This window comes from Lepus europaeus, chromosome 10 (genome assembly GCF_033115175.1).
Source record: "Lepus europaeus isolate LE1 chromosome 10, mLepTim1.pri, whole genome shotgun sequence".
Lineage (NCBI taxonomy): Eukaryota > Metazoa > Chordata > Mammalia > Lagomorpha > Leporidae > Lepus > Lepus europaeus.
In genome coordinates, this window is record NC_084836.1 from 65,743,501 (window position 1) to 65,763,291 (window position 19,791).

At 40.8% G+C, this 19,791-nt stretch overlaps 1 protein-coding gene across 1 annotated transcript; it reads right to left on the minus strand.

The window, feature by feature from the left end:
* Positions 1 to 11,394: 11,394 nt before the first annotated feature.
* On the minus strand, positions 11,395 to 12,336 carry LOC133767712 (olfactory receptor 9K2-like). Its single transcript, XM_062202148.1, has one exon. The coding sequence runs from the start codon at positions 12,334 to 12,336 to the stop codon at positions 11,395 to 11,397; it is 942 nt and encodes a 313-aa protein (XP_062058132.1).
* Between the last annotated feature and the right edge of the window lie 7,455 nt (positions 12,337 to 19,791).

Here is a 19,791-nt window from a genome sequence, read left to right on the forward strand (position 1 = left end):
GAATTACCGCTGAGACTTTATCCTTGAGTTTAGTTCTAAATCAGTCCAATATTTAAGATTCAGTTAATATCTCCCAGAGTTATCACCGTCTTGCTACCATAAGTAACAGTTGGCACCTCTTCATATTCATTTCAGCCTAATTATAGTTTCATATTCATTTTGAGATAATTACAGTCATTCCCTATTTTTAATATAATTATAGTCGTTCCCAACATGTAAGGCTCAGTTTCCCCATAATTGCCACTGTCTTGCTATTGAAGGCAACTTTTAATACTTCTTCTTAGATTCAATACAATTACAGTACAGTGATTTAGACTTTAATGAATGCCATTTTACATTTCCAACTGAATTTTCAGCTACTTTAAGAAGGGATGAATTGCTATACAAAGCCATTTAACACTTGCCATAATCTGGAATGCATTATAAGTACTCATTACTTTTTATTTATTGAATTTTTATAGCTCCTCCTCTAAAAAGAATTTCAGAGTAACTTGCGAAGTATACAGTAAGTAGAAAAAACCTCCCTTTCAGACCAAAGGGAAAGAAAGTTTTAAAGTGAGAATATAATTTTCCTCATGGGCATTGTCTACCTTAGAAAAACTACTACAGAACATGCCTGTGACTATAGACTTGTAGTTCAGGCCACCGAAGATTAGAGATGGGAAACGGGCACTCCCTTGACTTGCATCCTCTGGTCTGCTTTAACACAAACCAGGAGGAAAGGAAAGCTCGGCATCAGAAGCAATGGGTGGCAGGCCTATTAATGGCTGATCTGTACAGTGATCTGCCCTCAAGGAGACCCAACAGGCCAGTCCACTGCAGTGGCTTTCAATGTGGTAAGCCTGGGCTTCAGCAGAAGTCAGCTTGTGAAGAGCCCTGGCAGCTCTGCCAAGAGTTGGATCACTGGAAATGGACCTGCCCTGGAGTCGAAGGATGCCCAGGTCAGAGCCACAGATCTTATTGGCTCTAAGCTGAAAAGCCCTTCACTCAGCCCAACTTCCAAAGTGACCACTGCAGCTGAGGGGATGGTCAAGTAGGGTCAGCAACATTGCAGGCAGAACTGTAAATTTCTTGTTAGAGATGCCCCCTGTCTTTACCTGGCCAGCTCTCCTCCCAGGCCAGCCAAGTAATGAAAGTCAACAGAGTGCCTTCCCCTAGGAGGTTCACACCTCCCTTAGGATATACCCCATGTGAAGAGATGGATAGGTCTGGGCCTCTGAATTTACAAGGCCTAAAGCCCACCAGATTATTATCAAGCCGCTTCTGTCAGGTTCTATTTGCCTCTCAATCAGAAAACTTAATTGTAGCTTAGACAGCACCTTTCTTAGCTCCTCTAATAATGACTCTGTCCTTTGTTCTAGGCCCTGTCTAGTGCACTTGGGCCTCATTCCTTTGTAATCATAACCTCTACTCTACCACCAATGGCTCTACTCCCAACATGTGTGTACTGATGGTCCTCTTCCCCACTTAATGCTGTATAATTGTTCAAACCTGGTAAATGCCACTCTTAGGATCATTGGTTACTATCCTCACTCTGTCTTTTATGACCTTGTCTAAATATGATCAGAGTCGGAAAACTTGGAAGGCTTCCATAGCCTTGGCAACTCATGACGACAGCCTAAGATGGTTACTGGCGCCATAAACTAGAGTGTCAATTTGTTGGGTCAACAACAGGAGCCACTGTGCACTTGCTCCTCATGTGGGATCTCTGTCCTTAATGTGCTGTACATTTTGATTTAATGCTATAACTAGTACTCAAACAGTATGTTTCACTTTGTGTTTCTATGTGGGTGCAAACTGTTGAAATCTTTATACTAAATTGATCTTCTGTATATAAAGAGAATTGAAAATGAATCTTGATGCAAATGGAAGGGGAGAGGGAGCGGGAGGGGGGAGGGTTGCGGGTGGGAGGGAAGGTATGGGGGGGGGGGAAGCCATTGTAATCCATAAGCTGTACACTGGAAATTTATATTCATTAAATAAAAGTTAAAAAAAAAAAAAAAAAAGAGCAGTGAAAAACAGATGATTAGAATTACTGACAGCCTAACTTGTGTCAAGCATTTTTCGAAGCATTTTACATGGGTTGCATCTTTTAGTACTCAAGCAGCTTTGTGTACTAATTCCAAACTCTTGCATCCTACTTTTATCATTGTAGAGAAGGAGAAATAGAAGTGCAAAGAAACTTAATACAAAAAGGAGGAGGAAAAGCTCCAGTCCAGAATTCTGACTTTAATAACAATATCCCTAACTATTCAACAACTCCAGAACATTTACTGCACAAGAATTAAAATGAAAATACCACACAAGACCAGTGAAACGGAAAGTTTTGTATATGCTAAGTAGAATATTGCTGCAATTTAGCTTTGAGTAACCCCTTTATATTTACAGCAACCACAAGTGAACAGAAAAGTGTACAAGAATTATTTTATTTATTTTTCATGTTCTAATCCTCTGAGCAGTATGCATTACTAAATGCCTACTTGAATATCGTTGCAAAAAAGAAAAAGAGAAAGAAAATACAGTTATGTCGTGTTACATTTAAGATTGACATCTGGTGTGAGAGAAACAGTTAATTGAAGTAAACTCAAAATACTAAGTGGAGACTTCCAACAGCAGGAACAGCACCCTGAGCACATAGTAGGAGTTCCCCAGAGGGGCACGCAGCAAGGACATTGATTCTGTGCAGGCTGGAGAAAAGGGCCAATGACAAGACACAGAAAACTTACAATGGGGGTGGGGGGAGGTCCCAAGATGGCGGAATAGCAATAGGGAGGTCTGATCTGGGCTAAACGAAATTAATAGGAAAAAGTGGAGAAGGCACTCTCTCAGGGTAAAGCTGCCGGGGAAACTGCAGTGGGAGATCCTGCAAAAGCGGTAGAAACGGCCTGGACCTGTGTGGAAGCTGCGGACACGCAGCTATGAGCAAGCAACCTAGGACCCAGCAGCTTGGATCCGGAAAAAGCGCCCCCTTCTGGCAAGCCAGGTGAAGTCAGACTGCACTGGCCGGAGGCCACTGTTGATACCCCTGGAGGGAGAGCCAAGTGGACTGCACTGGTTTTGAGCCTGGCCCGGGACCCTCAGGGCAGCGGGGCAACTGCTCACCCAGAGGAGGAGGGGGGCGTCTCTCTCTCTCTCTCTCTCTCTCTCTCTCTCTCTCTCTCTCTCTCTCCCTCCCTTTCTCGCCCCTACAACAGCTGGCGCCTTTTCTGGACATAAGCAGGTAGCAGCTGCTCCACCTCTTGCATGCACACCCAGCAACTCGCAGGGACACCCTCCACCAGGTCGGCAGGGGCAACCACAGCAGTTCAAGAGCAACTGGCAGAAACGGAGAGACGGCCTCCACCTCGCCAGCTGCACCCGCCAGGCAATGGGTGGGGAGGGGGAGCCATCCCTGCGAAAGGGAAGTGCCGCCTGCGGGGACCTTGGTATGTGCCCAGCACAACTGTGAAGTGAAGGGGCTGCTGCCGGCAGGTATTGTGCGCACCTGTGATCCAGGGACTTTACCAGAAAGAAAAACCACTGACTCTGAGTGTGGCTGGGAGGATCAGGCTCAATCCTGCAGGGCAGACCACACGCGGGCAGCGGCTCTGGGAACACCTCGGTCTCCCTGTGCACGGGACAGACTAGCCAGCAGAGTGGTCCGTCTTGCCCTCCTTGACCGTGAGAGCCCTGGGTGCCGAGACTGAGAAAACACAGAGGAGGCCGGGTGTAGCTGGGTTTCTGGGCAGTCACGGAGGGTCGCTGCACACTCTCAGAGCTCCTTGTTAGAACAGCTCATAGCAGAGGGAACCGTGCTCACAGCGAGGACTTCCATAACTGGAGTGCAGGGGGGAGAAGGAGAACTGGGACATTCTTCTTGGAAGAGTGCTACGCTGGGATTTACCATCACTGGTCCCCCGCCACGTGAAAAAATACCGGTTGCACTCATGGTCTTTCTGTACTTCTTCAAAAAGTCCTCCTCAACTCGATTCTCTCTCCCCAGAGAGTCCCTTCGTGATGTGAAAGGACACTGACAGCAGTGGCTCCACTTTGTGATCCCAACGCCAGCTTCTGCCGCGGTGACCTCTCAGGAACTTGAGGTGGTAAAGCCACGTTATTTGTAGGGAAGGAACAGTCCAAGGACTGTGTAGACTCAATTCTTCCATAGTAACGGTGAGATTTTCTGAACTCATCAGACCTCCACCAATGAACACTAGAATTCCAGTTATACCCCAACCGCAATTCTTGGCAAAAAAAAAAAAAAAAAAGGTGTAACCCACTTAGACTTCCTCTTTTTATCCTTAAAAGTCATCTGCAAGCATTCTGGCCAGAACTGTCTTTGGACCATGATATTCTAACATTATCTCAGCTGCAAATCCATTTACACATCTTGTAACACTAGTTATATCAAACACCTACATGCTCCCTGTATAAAACAAAACATCAAGAATCTTAGCTGTTTATCTTGAATATTTTTTATATTAAAGGTTTATTTATTTGCTTCAAAGGCAGAGTGTGCAGCAGAGCGGGGAGGGAGATCTTCCATCCACTGGTTCACTTCCCAAATGGCTACAATGGCCAGGGCTGGGCAAGGCTGAAACCAGAAGCCTAGAACTCCATCAGGGTCTCTCACATGGATGGCAGGGGCCCAGGCTCTTGGACCATCATGCGTTGCTTTCCTAGCTGCATGAGCTGGGAGCTGGATCAGAAGTGGAGCAGCTGAGACTCCAACATTAAATGTCAGAATCACAGCAGCGGCTTACCCCACTGCACCACAAAAATTGACCCTGGGACCAGAATTGTTTTGAAAGATTTATTTATTTATTTATTATTTGAAAGTCAGAGTTAGAGAGAGGAAGACACAGTGAGAAAGAGAAAGAAAGAGAGCGAGAGAGATCTTCCATCTACTAGTTCACTGCCCCCAGATGGCCGCAACGGCTGGGGCTGGGTGAGGCAGAAGCCAGGAACCAGGAGCTTCCTGCGGTCTCCTGCGTGGGTAGCAGGGAATATATGTTACATATTGCTAAGCTTTATATATGTAAAACTCTGGTAAACTCTGCATCAACAAAGCTGGTCTGAAGCCTATTTCTGCTTCAGGACACAGGTCTGGCCTGGGATTAAAATGAGATGGCAAAGAACTTTCTAGCTTCTAAAGAAACATCCATTTGTCTGAAGATCATGCAATTCTTTTTACCCCCTATTGCTTTATGGAAAATAAAGCAACATGTAAACGTGTCGGTACACTGAAAAGTCTTTTCTAAGTGATGTCTGTTTGGTTATAGTCCTCGACTCTATTTTTACTTTTATAATTAGGCAACAGTGGTGACAATGACAGCAACAAAACCCATGAAGTGGAGCAGAAAAAAGTCACCGAGAAATTCATGAGAGTTAAATCTTAATGGAAAGGACTTTCTGCCTGAAAACAGTAGGAGTATAATAATTCCCAGGAAGGGGGATGCTGGACTTGTCGGACCGGACTGATCAGGAGGGGCGTGTCTGGGCTGGAGTTGCAAATGTCAAACTCCAAATAGAATGACTGGGAGGTAGGTTTCTTTTGCAGGCAAAGCAGCAGCTCAAATACCCCAGATGGTGTGTAGACCATCCACTAAAGGATGTGTGTGTGTGTGTGTGTGTGGCATGCACTATTTGATCTCTTCCAGCTCCGAAAACCGGAAACATTCTTCAGAAATCTCTGTTGACACCAAAACCACTTAATGACTACATTACAAAATAGCTTATTCTAATCATCTCTTCTGATATTATTTCTAAAGGATTCATTCAATGTGAATAACAAACTAAAAATTCAAAGAATAAAATTTTCTCTTAGTAATTAAAAAATCATAAAATACATATATATGTATGTATATCTATAAAGTCTTGAGAAAGAAAGCATGGATGATTTCTTTAAAAAAAAAAAAAAGATTCTATTGGGGTCAGTGCTGTGGCTCAATGGGTTAAAGCCCCGGCCTCCGGTGCTGGCATCTCATACGGGTGCTGGTTCAAGTCCAGGTTGCTCCACTTCTGATCCAGCTCTCTGCTATGGCCTGGGATAGCAGTAGAAGATGGCCCAAGTCCTTGGGTCCCTGACCCACGCAGGGGACCTGGAAGAAGTTCCTTGCTCCTGGCTTTGGATCAGCTCAGCTCCAGCCATTGCGGCCAGTTGGGGAGTGAACCAGCGGATGGAAAGCCTCTCTTTCTCTCTGCATCAACCTCTCTCTCTGTGTAACTCTCTGACTTTCAAATAGATAAATAAATCTTTTAAATAGGCACAGCTTTGGCTGTTGTGGCCATCTGGGGAGTGAACCAGCAGATGGAAGACCACTCTCTCTCTCTCTCTCTCGCTCTCGCTCTCGCTCTACCTCTATGTGCAACTCTGTCTTTCAAATAAATAAAATAAATCTTTATAAAAAAGATTTTATCTATTTATTTGAGAGGTAGAATTACAGACAGAGAGAGGGAGACAGAAAGGTCTTCCATCTGCTGGTTCACTGAAGAAAATTGAAAAGCCCAAGCATGTTGTGGACTTTCAGGGATACTTAGATCCTGTCTCAGAATGGTGAGTAAAACCCAAGGACCCAGAGTGTCTCCCAGAATGACCACAAGAATGCAGGATTAGAGAGGGTGAGACAGAGAGTGGCGTTTGTGTTCACTTCCTATTAGGAACCATGAAACCTCAAAATCAATAGTGGTTGCTACCCAATCTAAGGACATGTATCACGGTAGAAATTGGTGAACATGCACATTTGACCCATCATGTACACGATGGGACTGATAAAGCAATAAAGGCCAAATGGAATTTCATGGAGCTTCTTACCAATCTATCGTATGAAGAGGGACACAGATTAGAAAGAGGAATAGCAAAGAACATTGCCCCCACCAAAAACTAAGATGAAGTTGGTTATTTCTTTGCATTTATCATAATCTGGCCAGTAAATATATAAGGCTTTGAGACTCACCTTGGTTTATCATAATTTTGTCACTTAATGAGACTAGTGGTATTACTAAAACAGGTGTGATATTAGCTAGAATAAAAATAGATTCTCAGTGCATGAGAAGCTATTATGAAGATAAGAACTTACCTGAAGAATGTTCTCCTTTTCACCTAATGTCAAACAACAGAACCACTTAGTTTCTCTTTGGCAACACCAGAAAGAATGATTTGCATTTCTGCCTGCCTCTGTCTCCTCTCTGGATCCTTTGTTCTCATGTGGTCCAAAAAGGAAAAAAGGAATTGAGAAGCAAATGAGAAGCAATTCTTTTTCTTTAATCCTACCCTTTTAAAATTTGTATTTATTTTTAAAATTTATTAGAAAGGCAGAGTCACAGAGAGAGAGATAGAAAGAGAGAGAGAGAGAATCTCCCATCCTCTGGTTCACTCCTAGCCACAACAGCTAGGGAGGGGCAAGGCTGAGCCCAGGAGCCAGGAGCTTCATCCAAGTGTCCCACATGGGTGCAGGGACCCAAGCATTTGGACCATCTTTCACTGCCTTCCTGGATACACTAGCAGGGGGCTGGATTGGAAGTGGAGCAGCCAGGACTCATGGCTTAACCCACTGTGCCAAAAAACCAGTCACCCTGCCTTATTTTTGTTTTTAATAAGGAAAAAATTCTGTATTTCCCAGACTCTCCAGCACACTATTTCTCACATCTGATTTAAATATATATATTTACCATTGTAGGCATTTGGGTAGTCAGCAGGCCTACGAGAGCTCTCTCTATATCCGTCTCGCTATTTCTGTCTCTCTGCCTTTCAAATAAATAAATTCAGCTTTTAGAAAATGAGTGCATACATACTCAAAACTGAGACATAAGGGTCTTCTTCACTGGCATTTGAATTCCCGACAGAGGGACAAAGAGCCTGAAATTTCCTGAAGTGAAAGCTTTCAAGATGATCCTGTTGGAAACTGGTTCTGTTTTCCATCTCTGGCTCCCCGGAAGGTTAAGGGGGAGCTTGTCTTCTCCAGGCTGATCACTGTGCTTGTGCAACCAGAACAAAAGGAAATCTGTAGATAAAAATAGTCATCTTTTGCTTAAGCCATGCAAATTTAATTTATAAAAGTTGCCACTAACTCCAAGAGATTCAGTGAAAGAAACTGATGTCAATCATTGAAGGACCAAAAGCTGTGACTACATGGATACTTTAAAGATGTTGACAAGAACAAAAGAAACTATTTTGAAAATCTAGAAGCCATATTCTATAAAAGTAAGGAAAATGGAAAGCAGTCTTTCTTTAAATTTTTATTTTTGCTGTTGCTTTTTTACACAACTGAGATAACTAAACATGGCTTTGAAATGTTTTTGTGTGTGCTTTCAGTTTCTGAATACCCTGCTTTTCTTGCATCCCATCTCTTCTCTCTTTTTTCCTTTCTCCCCAGATATCAAGAGCTGTGTCTTTGCTGAGATTATAAGAACACTGGCCTAGAAGCACTCATGGTAAAGGGTACCATGAGACTAAGCAAAATGACAACCTATTCTCAATTTGCAAGAATTAAGAGTAGGGGCCGGCATTGTGGCGTAATGGGTTAAGCCACAGCCTACAGCACCAGCATCCCATATGGGTACCGGTTCCAGTCCCAGCTGCTCCACTTCCAATCCAGCTCTCTGCTATGGCCTAAGAAAGCAGTAGAAGATGGCCCAAGTCCTTGGGCACCTGCACCCGCCTGGGAGACCTGGAAGAAGCTCCTGGCTCTTGGTTTCAAACCGGCCCAGCTCTAGTGGTTTCAACCATTTCAAGAGTGAACCAACAGATGAAAGATTCTCTCACTCTTTCTTTTCCTCTTTGTCTTTCTGTAACTCTACCTTTCAAATAAAATAAAATGAATGTTTTTTTAAAAATTAAGAGTAGCATTGTCCAATAGTACTCAACATTACACCATTTTTACAATACCTTATCAATTCAACTACTCCAGTCACCACAACAATTTACATCCCCAAAATGAGTTGAAACCATCATAAGAAAATGCAAAGGAGCAAGTTCTGAGAGCTAGTCTACAGTGTTTAATTTAGTAATTTGAATTTACATTTATGATGTTTGAATCAGTATGTAATCATCATTTGCATCATTCTAATTCAGAGAAGTTTTGAATCTTAGTAACAGAAAATATTATAAATGTTGTAACTAAAATATTGCATCAACACACTAAATATTTAAGCATCAATAATACATAAAATTTAAAGATGCATGCAAGAAATTCTATTACAATACAATACATACACGTACATGTACAAAAGTTTGTCAACAGAGAAGATAAAGCAACACAGAACAAATGGGTTAAGGGTGTTTGAGATGCCTGGTGCAATTCTCAGCCTCTCATGGTTACAGCACCATAGAAATCTTTCTCCATGTGGATTTTTGTACAGTTTGGTAGTCACCTCTGAACACTAACTTATAAGGTACCTGACACCGGATGTTACTTTCCAAAGTAACCCATGCATCGTTGCAAAAGAAAATACTTTGTCAACAAGAGCCAGCAAAACTTTTGTATGACCATGATTGGCTCTGATGGAATATTGATGACACAATAAATTCTTAAATTAAGCAATACTTTTCACACATGATTTATGAACCACCCCTCAAAAAAAATCTTATCAAAGAAAATGTGATGAAAGGAGGAGACAAAAGAAATGACAGCTGAAAAATTCACATTTCTGAAAGCATCCTGTCTTGAGTTTTCATCTTTTCCACATTCCCTAGGCATTCACAGCCCTTTAAGCAATGCTGTTTGTGAGGTTATGTTCTGGAATACTGCAGTCTGTTAGAACTAGAAATCAGGAAACACAATCTACATATTTAAAATGAAAGCAAAAGGATCTAGGGTGTATTCTTATCCAATATTTCATTGCCTTTTTCCAACTCACACTTGGAGATATTTCAAAGAGCAGCAATCTAAGGCACATAATTGGAACAACAAAAACATAAACCTAAAAAAAAACTAAACATAAACAAAAAACACACCTTCCAGACTATTAATCCATTCTAAAGATCAGTGTGTCAAGTGATTTGGGTTGCTGTTTGCCCCTAAAGTTGTAGACTGGCAGATCTCAGCAGGAGAGAATCAATTTCACCTTTATGTACTAAGTCTCCTACCTTCTTTCTCTACCTTTTAGATAAGAATACTTATACTTCAAATCCCTTTCTCTGATAAATATCAGCCTACAAAGATGCCATTTTGCATTCATCAAAGGAGACTTTGTTACCTAAATAAAAGCAGAAAAAGACCAAGGAAAGATCCATATTTTAGGTTTTTACAATGATAAGTATGTGGACAAAATTGGCCATTGTAATTTTGCTTGGATTCAGTTTATGTCTACGATGATATTATCTAGACTGAGGCATGGCCATTGTCATTTCAAGTATTATTTACATTATTTGCAAAACAGCAAGTCTGGCATGAATTCCTCTGGAACTTGGCCTCCCTTGACACCTATCAAACTGTAGGATGCTCTCGTAACTGCCTTTTTCTCAACTGATGTTTGATGTTTGGGACTCGTCACATTTTTAATTACCCTATAATCAAACTACACATGTACACATACATACACACATATATCATCCAACTATTCATATAGATTATATTAACAGCCATTTTCAAGCAGAATTCATTTCAATATAAAACACTTTTACTTATTGCATATTCATAGCCAATAATTTTTTACTACCCAAAAAACACATAAAGGGCATGAGCTGAGAAATATCATAAACATTATAAGATTTTTCACTATATTAGAGCAAAGCAGGGCCAATCATGCCACTCAGATAACATCAAACAAAATATTTTGATTTATACCCAATGAAAGCAATTTTCCCACAATTCCTCTTTGGTCTCTTTAATTCAACAAAGGGTGCTCTGGTTAGTTCTCTTTTTCATTCGTCTTCAACATGCACACATGGTCTCATGTCTCAGACATGCTGTCAAAAGCAAAACACAAAACTAGCATTTGTACCAGGTCTTATCTTCATGGAGACTAGTTGTGACACAGTTTTCAAGTCAATCACAATATGAAGTGTTTTCTCTAGGTGAATTCTGCTTAGGCATACATATAAAAGAAACAGTACAATATCATACTTCTCCATTCCTTTAACATAATATTACCTACACAGTGAGAAACGTATCTGCAAAAATGCAGAGTACTTTCATGAATGCCCAGAACTTTCAGATTTGCCTTGTGTGAAAAAAAGTAATTTATCTGGAATGTTCTATACAGGAAATAATTAATACTGCACCCCATAGATATCTACAATTATTATTAACATAAAATGAAAAAAAAATCCATGTTGTGGAACAGAAGAGTTGAGAGGTGGTGTGACCTTTCTTTCTTATTTTAAATAAGGTTGAACCTGAAATCCCTAGATCTAGAAGATCAAGCAAACAAAGTCAATTGAAGGAAAAACCAGTAAAGCAAATGGAAGTTCATTTAGACTAACATTTTTTTCTTCCATAGGATTCTTCTCACAGCATCTTTAACATCCTTATTTCTTAGAGAGTAGATTAAAGGGTTCAGCATAGGCGTGAACAAAATGTAACATACTGAGGCTACTTTGCGAAGTTCTGGGTTGTTTGGAGGTGTGAGGTACACAAAGGAGACAGTCCCATAAAGCAAACTGACAACTCCCAGGTGGGAGCTGCAAGTGGAGAAAGCTTTCTTCCTCCCTTCCTGGGAGGGAATCTTTAAAACCGTAGACACGATGTACATGTAAGATACTACAATGACAACGATCGTGGGCAGAATAATGAGGACCGCCAAACTAAACGACACCAGCTTGTTGATAAAGATGTTAGAACAGGAGATCTTTTCAATCGGATTTGAATCGCAGTAGAAGTGATCGATGACTCGGGAGGCGCAGAAGGACATGGAGAACGTTACACTGATCTGAAGGATGGAACTGACCCAACCACAGAGATAGGAACCAGCCACTAACTGGACACAGACACTCCGTGACATCCGCACGCTGTAAAGAAGTGGGTTGCAGATGGCAATGAAGCGGTCATAGGCCATGGCTGCCAGGACAAAGGCTTCTGTGACCATGAAAAGTGCGTAGAGGAACAGCTGAGCCACGCAACCTGCAAAGGATATGGTCTTTTTCTGAGAGAGGATGTTGGCCATGGCTTTGGGTACAATTACCGTGCAATAGGAGAGGTCAATGACGGAGAGGTTGCCTAGGAAGAAATACATTGGTGTGTTCAGCCGAGGATCAGTCACAATGATTCCAATCATGCTAAGGTTCCCCAGAAGGACCATCCCATAAATAACCAGGAAAAGTAAGAAGAGGAGAACGTGGAACTCTGGACGGACCCTGATGCCCACAAGGATGAAGTCAGTCACTTCCGAGTGGTTGTCTCCTCCCTTGTCGCCCATGGCAAATTCTGCTTCAAGGTATGAGAGAAAGTCAACAAATGAATTTACTCTATCGTAAACAATACTTCACATCAAAGAAGACTTCAGAACTGATATGCTTTCTCATCTATTATCTATTAGCCATTATCCATTTTCTTGAGATTACACACAAGCAAACTCAAGATGAGAGATGGTTTGACTTGCCTAGGGGAACATAACTGGTTAACATGGAATCTGAACTCAAGGCAAACTATATTGTGTTCAACACTAGCATTAACTTCAATGCAATGTAACTTGATCCTTTTTTATATTTCTCTCCTTGTCATAATAGATGGCTTGCAAGATATTATTTTTTATTAAGATGGCAATTTCAAATATTAAAGTCTGAGAAGTTCCTAATATTTAGAAAAAGATACTGCCTAAAATTTTAACTTACTACTTAACACACAGTTTTCTCTTTAATTACATTTTATTTTACTATCTTAATAAAAAATAAAGGAAAAGGAAACTAAATGTACACTACAAGGTAACATAAATTTTCTACCAGACTCCAACAACTAAAATTAAATTACCAAAATGTTATTTTACTTATATATCTTTTAAAATGCAATCAACCATTTCACATGCATTTCTTTCTTCTGCAATAAATCACAAGTTTGGAATTGGTTAGCCTGATTTTATAAGGCAAATAAATCTTAAAACATTAAGCTCTACACCTTTATATGTACAAGTTTTTGTGTTAATGATATCTGAATAAAGCTATTTTTAAAAGCCACAAGCTGGTGACCAGTGCTGTGGCTTAATAGGTTGATCTGCCTGTGGTGCCAGCATCCCATAACATATGGGCGCTGGTTCAAGTCCTGGCTGCTCCACTTCCTATCCAGCTCTCTGCTATAATGGTCTGGAAAAGCAGTGGAAGATGGTCCAAGTGCTTAGGCCCCTGCACTCACGTGGGAGACCCAGAAGATGCTCCTGGCTCTGAATCGGCCCATCTCCAGTCATTGAGGCCATCTGGGGAGTGAACCAGCAGATAAAAGACCTCTTTCTCTGTCTCTCCTTCTCTCTGTCCATAACTCTGCTTCTCAAATAAATAAATAAATCTTTTTTAAAAATTCACAAGCTTATAGGCCTTGTTTTTTGAACATACTTTGAAATAAAATAAAAGGAGGAGGAGGAGGCAGGAAAGAGAAGGAAAAATCTTAAGTTCTTGTACCAAATCTTATGTTACTTTTTTGAGTCTATATAAAAGCAACCTATTAATTTTTCAAAGACAATCTATTTCCAACTGTCTAATTGTGCATTAATGTGTCCATTCAACATTTTAAGGGTCTGTCTGTGGCAAGTGTTATGTTTCAGACAGAATATGAAGGCCAAAAGAATTGAATGTAATTTTAACTTATGAGATAGTACAGGATATAAAATAAAATGTTTAGTGTGATATAAAGCTGCCTCGAGTTCATTACTAAATGACAAGTACAAGTAAATACACTCACGTCTAGCTTTTTAAAGAACACATTTTCAAGGTACTAGCTGGAAATGCTAACACTTTGAGCTTTCTATGAGCACAGCATGCAGATCATAGACAAGCTTTTGAGAGCAAGCCTGACTCAATGGGCCCACAATATCCTCAAAAATTCATGGAAAATGTGAATATGAAGAAGCTACACATAAATTTCAAAATTATCTACACCAATATAAACATATTTTTATTTCCATTTTCTGCACCTTTTGAAGTACCCTTATGTATTCTGGCCACATTGTGTCATTTTTTTTAATGTCTTTACTTACTACATATGTTATTTATTCGAAAGTCAGAGAGACAGATCTCCCATCTGCTAGTTCACTCCCCAAATGCCTGCAGTAGCTAGGGCTGGGCCAGGGCAAAGACAGAAGCCAGGAACTTGAGGAGGGTCTCCCACTTACAGGCTGCCCCCAGGGTATACCTTAGCAGAACTGTGGATGGAGTTGGGATCTGAACCCAGGCACTCTGATACAAGATGTGGTACCAAGAGTGCAATACCAAACAACCACCCAGCATCACGATTTTTGATTCAGGATATGTGGTGAATGGACCTGTGAGAAAAAGCTGATTAATCTATCCTCATTACTTGAGTACAATTGAACAGTGCTGCTTACCGCTTTCACGTAAAACTGCAGAAGAAAAAGACTATACAAATCTTTATCTCCATGAATACAGAATTATAAATAGTGAGTAGTCGGTATGAAATAATTGAAATGGAGATCAGAGGAGGATTTTATGACAATGAGATTTTTTCCAAGCAGTGAAATAAGGAAGATGAGCTAATAAACACCATGAGGACTATATTCTTATATCAATGATCACGTTCTCAGCCCAGTTTAGCCACGATTTTCCTTCAAGCAATGGATTGTGAATTATCCAAGTTTGTTCTCATCTTGGTCATTTTTAACTTTGGCAGGATACACTATTAAACTCAAGAAAAACCATATTTTTAATATCTAGACAATGTTCTTGGATATCTCATTATAGGATAACAATAGGTATTATTGTTTTATGGTTATTCTTACCTGAATTGATATCTCTTTTCTGTCTTAGGAACTTTTTTACATGAAACTGTAGAGTCCAAATCTTTTCTTTTCTTTTCTTTTTTTTTAATTTTTTTTTTTACAGGCAGAGTGGATAGTGAGAGAGAGAGACAGAGAGAAAGGTCTTCCTTTGCCATTGGTTCACCCTCCAATGGCCGCCGCGGTTGGCGCGCTGCGGCCGGCACACTGCGCTGATCCGATGGCAGGAGCCAGGTGCCTATCCTGGTCTCCCATGGGGTGCAGGGCCCAAGGACTTGGGCCATCCTCCACTGCACTCCCTGGCCACAGCAGAGAGCTGGCCTGGAAGAGGAGCAACCGGGACAGGATCCAGTGCCCCTACCGGGACTAGAACCCGGTGTGCCGGCACCGCAAGGTGGAGGATTAGCCTAGTGACCCGCGGCACCGGCTCCAAATCTTTTCTATTTCATCCTAGAAATCAAGATGTATTTGACAAATAAAAATTATCAATGACAAAGTCAAAATTATCTCAAATAATCCCCAGTAAAATAACAACTCTCACCGGCAGGGCGCGACCATGCTCTCAAGGGCAAGGCCCAGCACTCTGATCTTGCATTACCTGGTGTCAATGTTTGCTCTTCCTTTGATATGATTTTGTCCGAAGAACTGCTGTGTCTGTCTTCCTGGACAAAGAGTGAAAGTGATGGACAATTCTTCAGCTGTCTTGCAGAAGGGTGACTACCTCAGTACCCAAATTGAGTAAGTGCCAACAAATCTGGGAGATCAAACTCCATGAAAATTTTCCGTCCCCATGCTGACGTGTTTCACAGACCTCTGAGTGAAGATGGGAACAAAATGGAAATTTAAGACGAGCAACGAGAGTCCCTGATCCCCGAGGACCTCCAAAAATATCGGCTGCTGGAGTCCGCATTAGTGTGTTTTTCTCATCCCGCGGATCTGTGTCAGAGGGTTGCAGCATAAAGTTTTTCAGAACTTGAAAGAGGAAATCCCTCTGAGAGAGGGCTGAAAATAGATTAATTAAATTTCCTAACAAGAACTAACTTTACAGCCATCCCATGAGGGCTGTACGAGAGCAGATAGTGTGATCCGCGCCTGTTCAATACTCGCGGGACAATCACAAAGTTATTTTGGACAGACTCCTTGTTAAAAAGTTTTGTTTATTTTAAGCCTGTTTGATTCTTTGAAACTTTTCCCCTCCCCCAACCTGATCGTCAGAGCTTCTCCCCAATATTCTGCTTTCTGCAGCTTCCATGAGTCCTTCTGTTTTGTCTTCCAACATCCTTCCAAAATTTAAAAAGATAAATAGGGGCTTGCTCCGTACCCTTCTCATCTCTGCAATGTCCATCACGTCTACCAAGATCTGCTTTCAGCAGCAATCAAATGCTTTCTATTTTGCTGATGTTCATGTTAAAAAAAAAAAAAAGTTTTCTTGCCTGGGCCAACATTGTGGCACAGTGGGTTAAGCCATCATTTACAACACCAGCATCCCACACTGGAGAAGCGGTTTGAGTCCTGGCTGCTCCACTTCCTAGCTGGCACCCTACTAAAGTAAAACAGCAAAGGATGACCCATGTATTTAGGCCCCTGCCTCCTATCTGGGAGCTAATGCAGTTCCAGGTTCCTGGCTTCAGCCTGGCCCACTCCTGGCCGTTGAGACCATTTGGGGAACAAACCAGCAGATAGAGATTGCTCCTTCTTTGTCTCTCCCTCTATCTCCGCAATTCTGCCTTTCAAATAAATAACTTTTTTTAAATAAAACTTTGAATTATGTTGTTTCTTTTTAATCTGACAGTCAAAAAATAACCTTAATTTTTTTTTTTATTTTGACCTTATATGTGAATTACTACTAAGCCAGATGTTCCCTATTCTTGTTCTGGGATTTCTCCTATAAAATCTTATGTCTTTCCCACTATCCCCTCTCAACGTCCAGTGTTTTATGTGTAATCTCTTTTAACCTTTTTGACTATTGCTTTTATACAACATTTCAATGTTAGAAAAATTTCAGTGTTAGAAAAATCTAATATACTTGAGAGCCCTTCGCATTTTATTAGTGAATGCTATGTGTTTTGGACATAGAATGTTTCTGTAAATCACCTAAATTTTCATTGAAATGATTTTTATACTTTATCTATTAACTTCCACAAATAAGGAAAAATATTTTATATTTGTCTTTCTGGATCTGGTTTGCTTCACTTAGCTTAATTACCTCCAGTTGTATCCATTTTGTTGCAAATGTCAGTATTTCATTTTTTATGGCTAAGTAATATTCCATCATATATATACATATACATAAAATATATACATATATAATATATACATATATTAGATTTTCTTTGTCCAATCATCAGTTGATGGACATCTAGATTGATTTCATATCTTTACTGTTGTGAATTGAGTTGCTATAAACACAGGAGTGGAGGTATCTCTTTCATGTGCTGATTTCATTTCCTTTGGCTATATTTCCAGGAGTGGAATAGCTGGGTTACATGGTACATCTATTTTTAGTTTTCTGTGGAATTTCCATATTGTTTTCTATAAAGGTTGTGTCAATGTGCATTCTCACCAGCAGTGTAGTAGGGTACATTTTTCTCTACAATCTGACCAGCATTTGTTATTTTTTGATTTTTGAAAAACGGTCATTCCAACTGAAGTGAAGTGATACCTCATTGTGGTTTTTGTCTGCATTTCCCTGATAGCTAGTGATCCTGAGCTGTTTTTTCATGTATCTGTTGGCCTTTTAAACTTCATCCTTTGAAAAATGGCTGTTCATGTCCTTTGTCGATTTCTTAACTGGATTGTTTGTTTTGTTGTGGAGTTTCTTGAGCTCCTTAGATACTATGGATATGAATTTTTTGTTGGATACATAGTTATCAAATATTTTCTACCATTTGTTTTATAAAACTTGGTGCCCTAGTATTGGATGCCTGAACATTTATGGTAATCACATCTTCTTGTTGAATTGATCACTGAATTATTGCATAAGGATCTTCTTTGTCTTTTAATAGTTTTTATATTAAAGTCTATTTTGTCTGATATTAAAATATTTTTGAAATAATTCAAGATTATTTGATAAAGCCTACTGCTAGCTTAATGAAAATCCATCAATAACTTAAGAAGTGCACACTTTTAGATCAGTGCGAATCCAGCCTTTCATTTGCAACTATAAGATATCTTAATAAAATGAAGGCATATTATAAGATAAACTTCCTGAATGTCAATTACTTTAATCAGAAAAAGATTTAAATTCCCTTTTCCTAATTCTGTACTTACCAGATAACTTTGTAAAATCTAAGGATATACCAGAGCAAATGATCAATTATGTTCCAAACCATGAAATATATAACTATAAAATTTATATGTAAATAAATGTGTGTTGGGGCCGACACAGTGGCATAGTAGGTTAAGCCTCTGTCTGCAGTGCCAGCATCCCATATGGGCACCAGTTCAAGTCCTGGATGCTCCACTTCTGATCCAACTCCCTGCTGATGGCCTGAGAAAGCAGGGAAGATGGCCCAAGCACATGGATCCTGCACTTACATGGGAGACCCAGAAGAAGCTCTTGGCTCCTGGCGTCAGACCAGCCTAGCTCCAACCATTGCCGCCATTTGGGGAGTGAATCACTGGATGGAAGATCTCTCTGTCTCTTCCTCTCTCTGTCTATAACTGTTGTTCAGTTTCTTGATCTCATTATAGATTCTGGGTATTAATCCTTGATCAGTTGTATAGTTTGAAAATATTTTCTCCCATTCAGTCAGTTGTCTATTCACTTTGTTGAGTGTTTTCTTTGCAGTGTATAAGCTTCTTAACTTGATGTAATCCCATTTGTCTACACTTGCTTTTATTTTCTACACTTCTGGGGTCTTTTCCAAGAAGTCTTTACCTATACCAATGTCTTGCATAGTTTCTCTGATGTTTTCCTCTGGTAATTTGATGGTATGAATTCATAGATTTAGAACCTTGATCCATTTTGAGTTGATTTTTTTATAAAATATCAGGTAGGAATCTTGTTTCAAACTTCTGCATGCAGAGATCCAATTTTTTCAACATCATTTGTTGACGAGACTGTTCTCCTTTCTACAAGCATTGGTCTTAGCTCATTTGTCAAATATTAGATTGTTTTAGTAGCATGGGTTAATTTCTGGGGTTTCTATTCTGTTCCATTGGTCTACACATCTCTCTTTGCGCTAATACCATGCTGTTTTTATTATAACTGAGCTATAGTATGTCTTTTTTTTTTTTTTTTTGACAGGCAGAGTGGACAATGAGAGAGAGAGACAGAGAGAAAGGTCTTCCTTTGCCATGGGTTCACCCTCCAATGGCCGCTGCAGCCAGTGCATCGCGCTGATCCAAAGCCAGGAGCCAGGTGCTTCTCCTGGTCTCCCATGCAGGTGCAGGGCCCAAGTACTTGGGCCATCCTCCACTGCACTTCCGGGCCATAGCAGAGAGCTGGACTGGAAGAGGGGCAACCGGGACAGAATCTGAAAGGGACGCCCCCATCTCTGGTGCAGCACACTCAGGGGAAACTCGTGATGCAGGGGTGGAAGCTCAGAATTCACTGTGTCTTTGGCCAACCACCATGGCTGCCAGAGACAACTGTCACCCAGGTGAGGCCAAGAAAGGAACGGCAGCACGAGTTGAAGGGGTGAGTGCACTGTGAGAACCCCCACAGTAGAAGCTTTGTCACACAAGGTCCCCTGGTTCCCACCCACCATCGCCCCCTGCTGTGTGTTCCCATGCCTTGCCATTGCTCTTCCTTCCTTTGGTCACTCATGGGCATCACTGGCACTCCAGCATTATGAGAGCAGGTGCTTTCCCTTCTCAACATAGCGATTTGGCCGGGCTTTCAAAAGAAGGTAAGCAGAAAGGCTGTCCACGTATTTCGCCAAAACCCTGGGCTGCAAATTCAGGCAGCTTCTTCACAGCCCTCCTTCC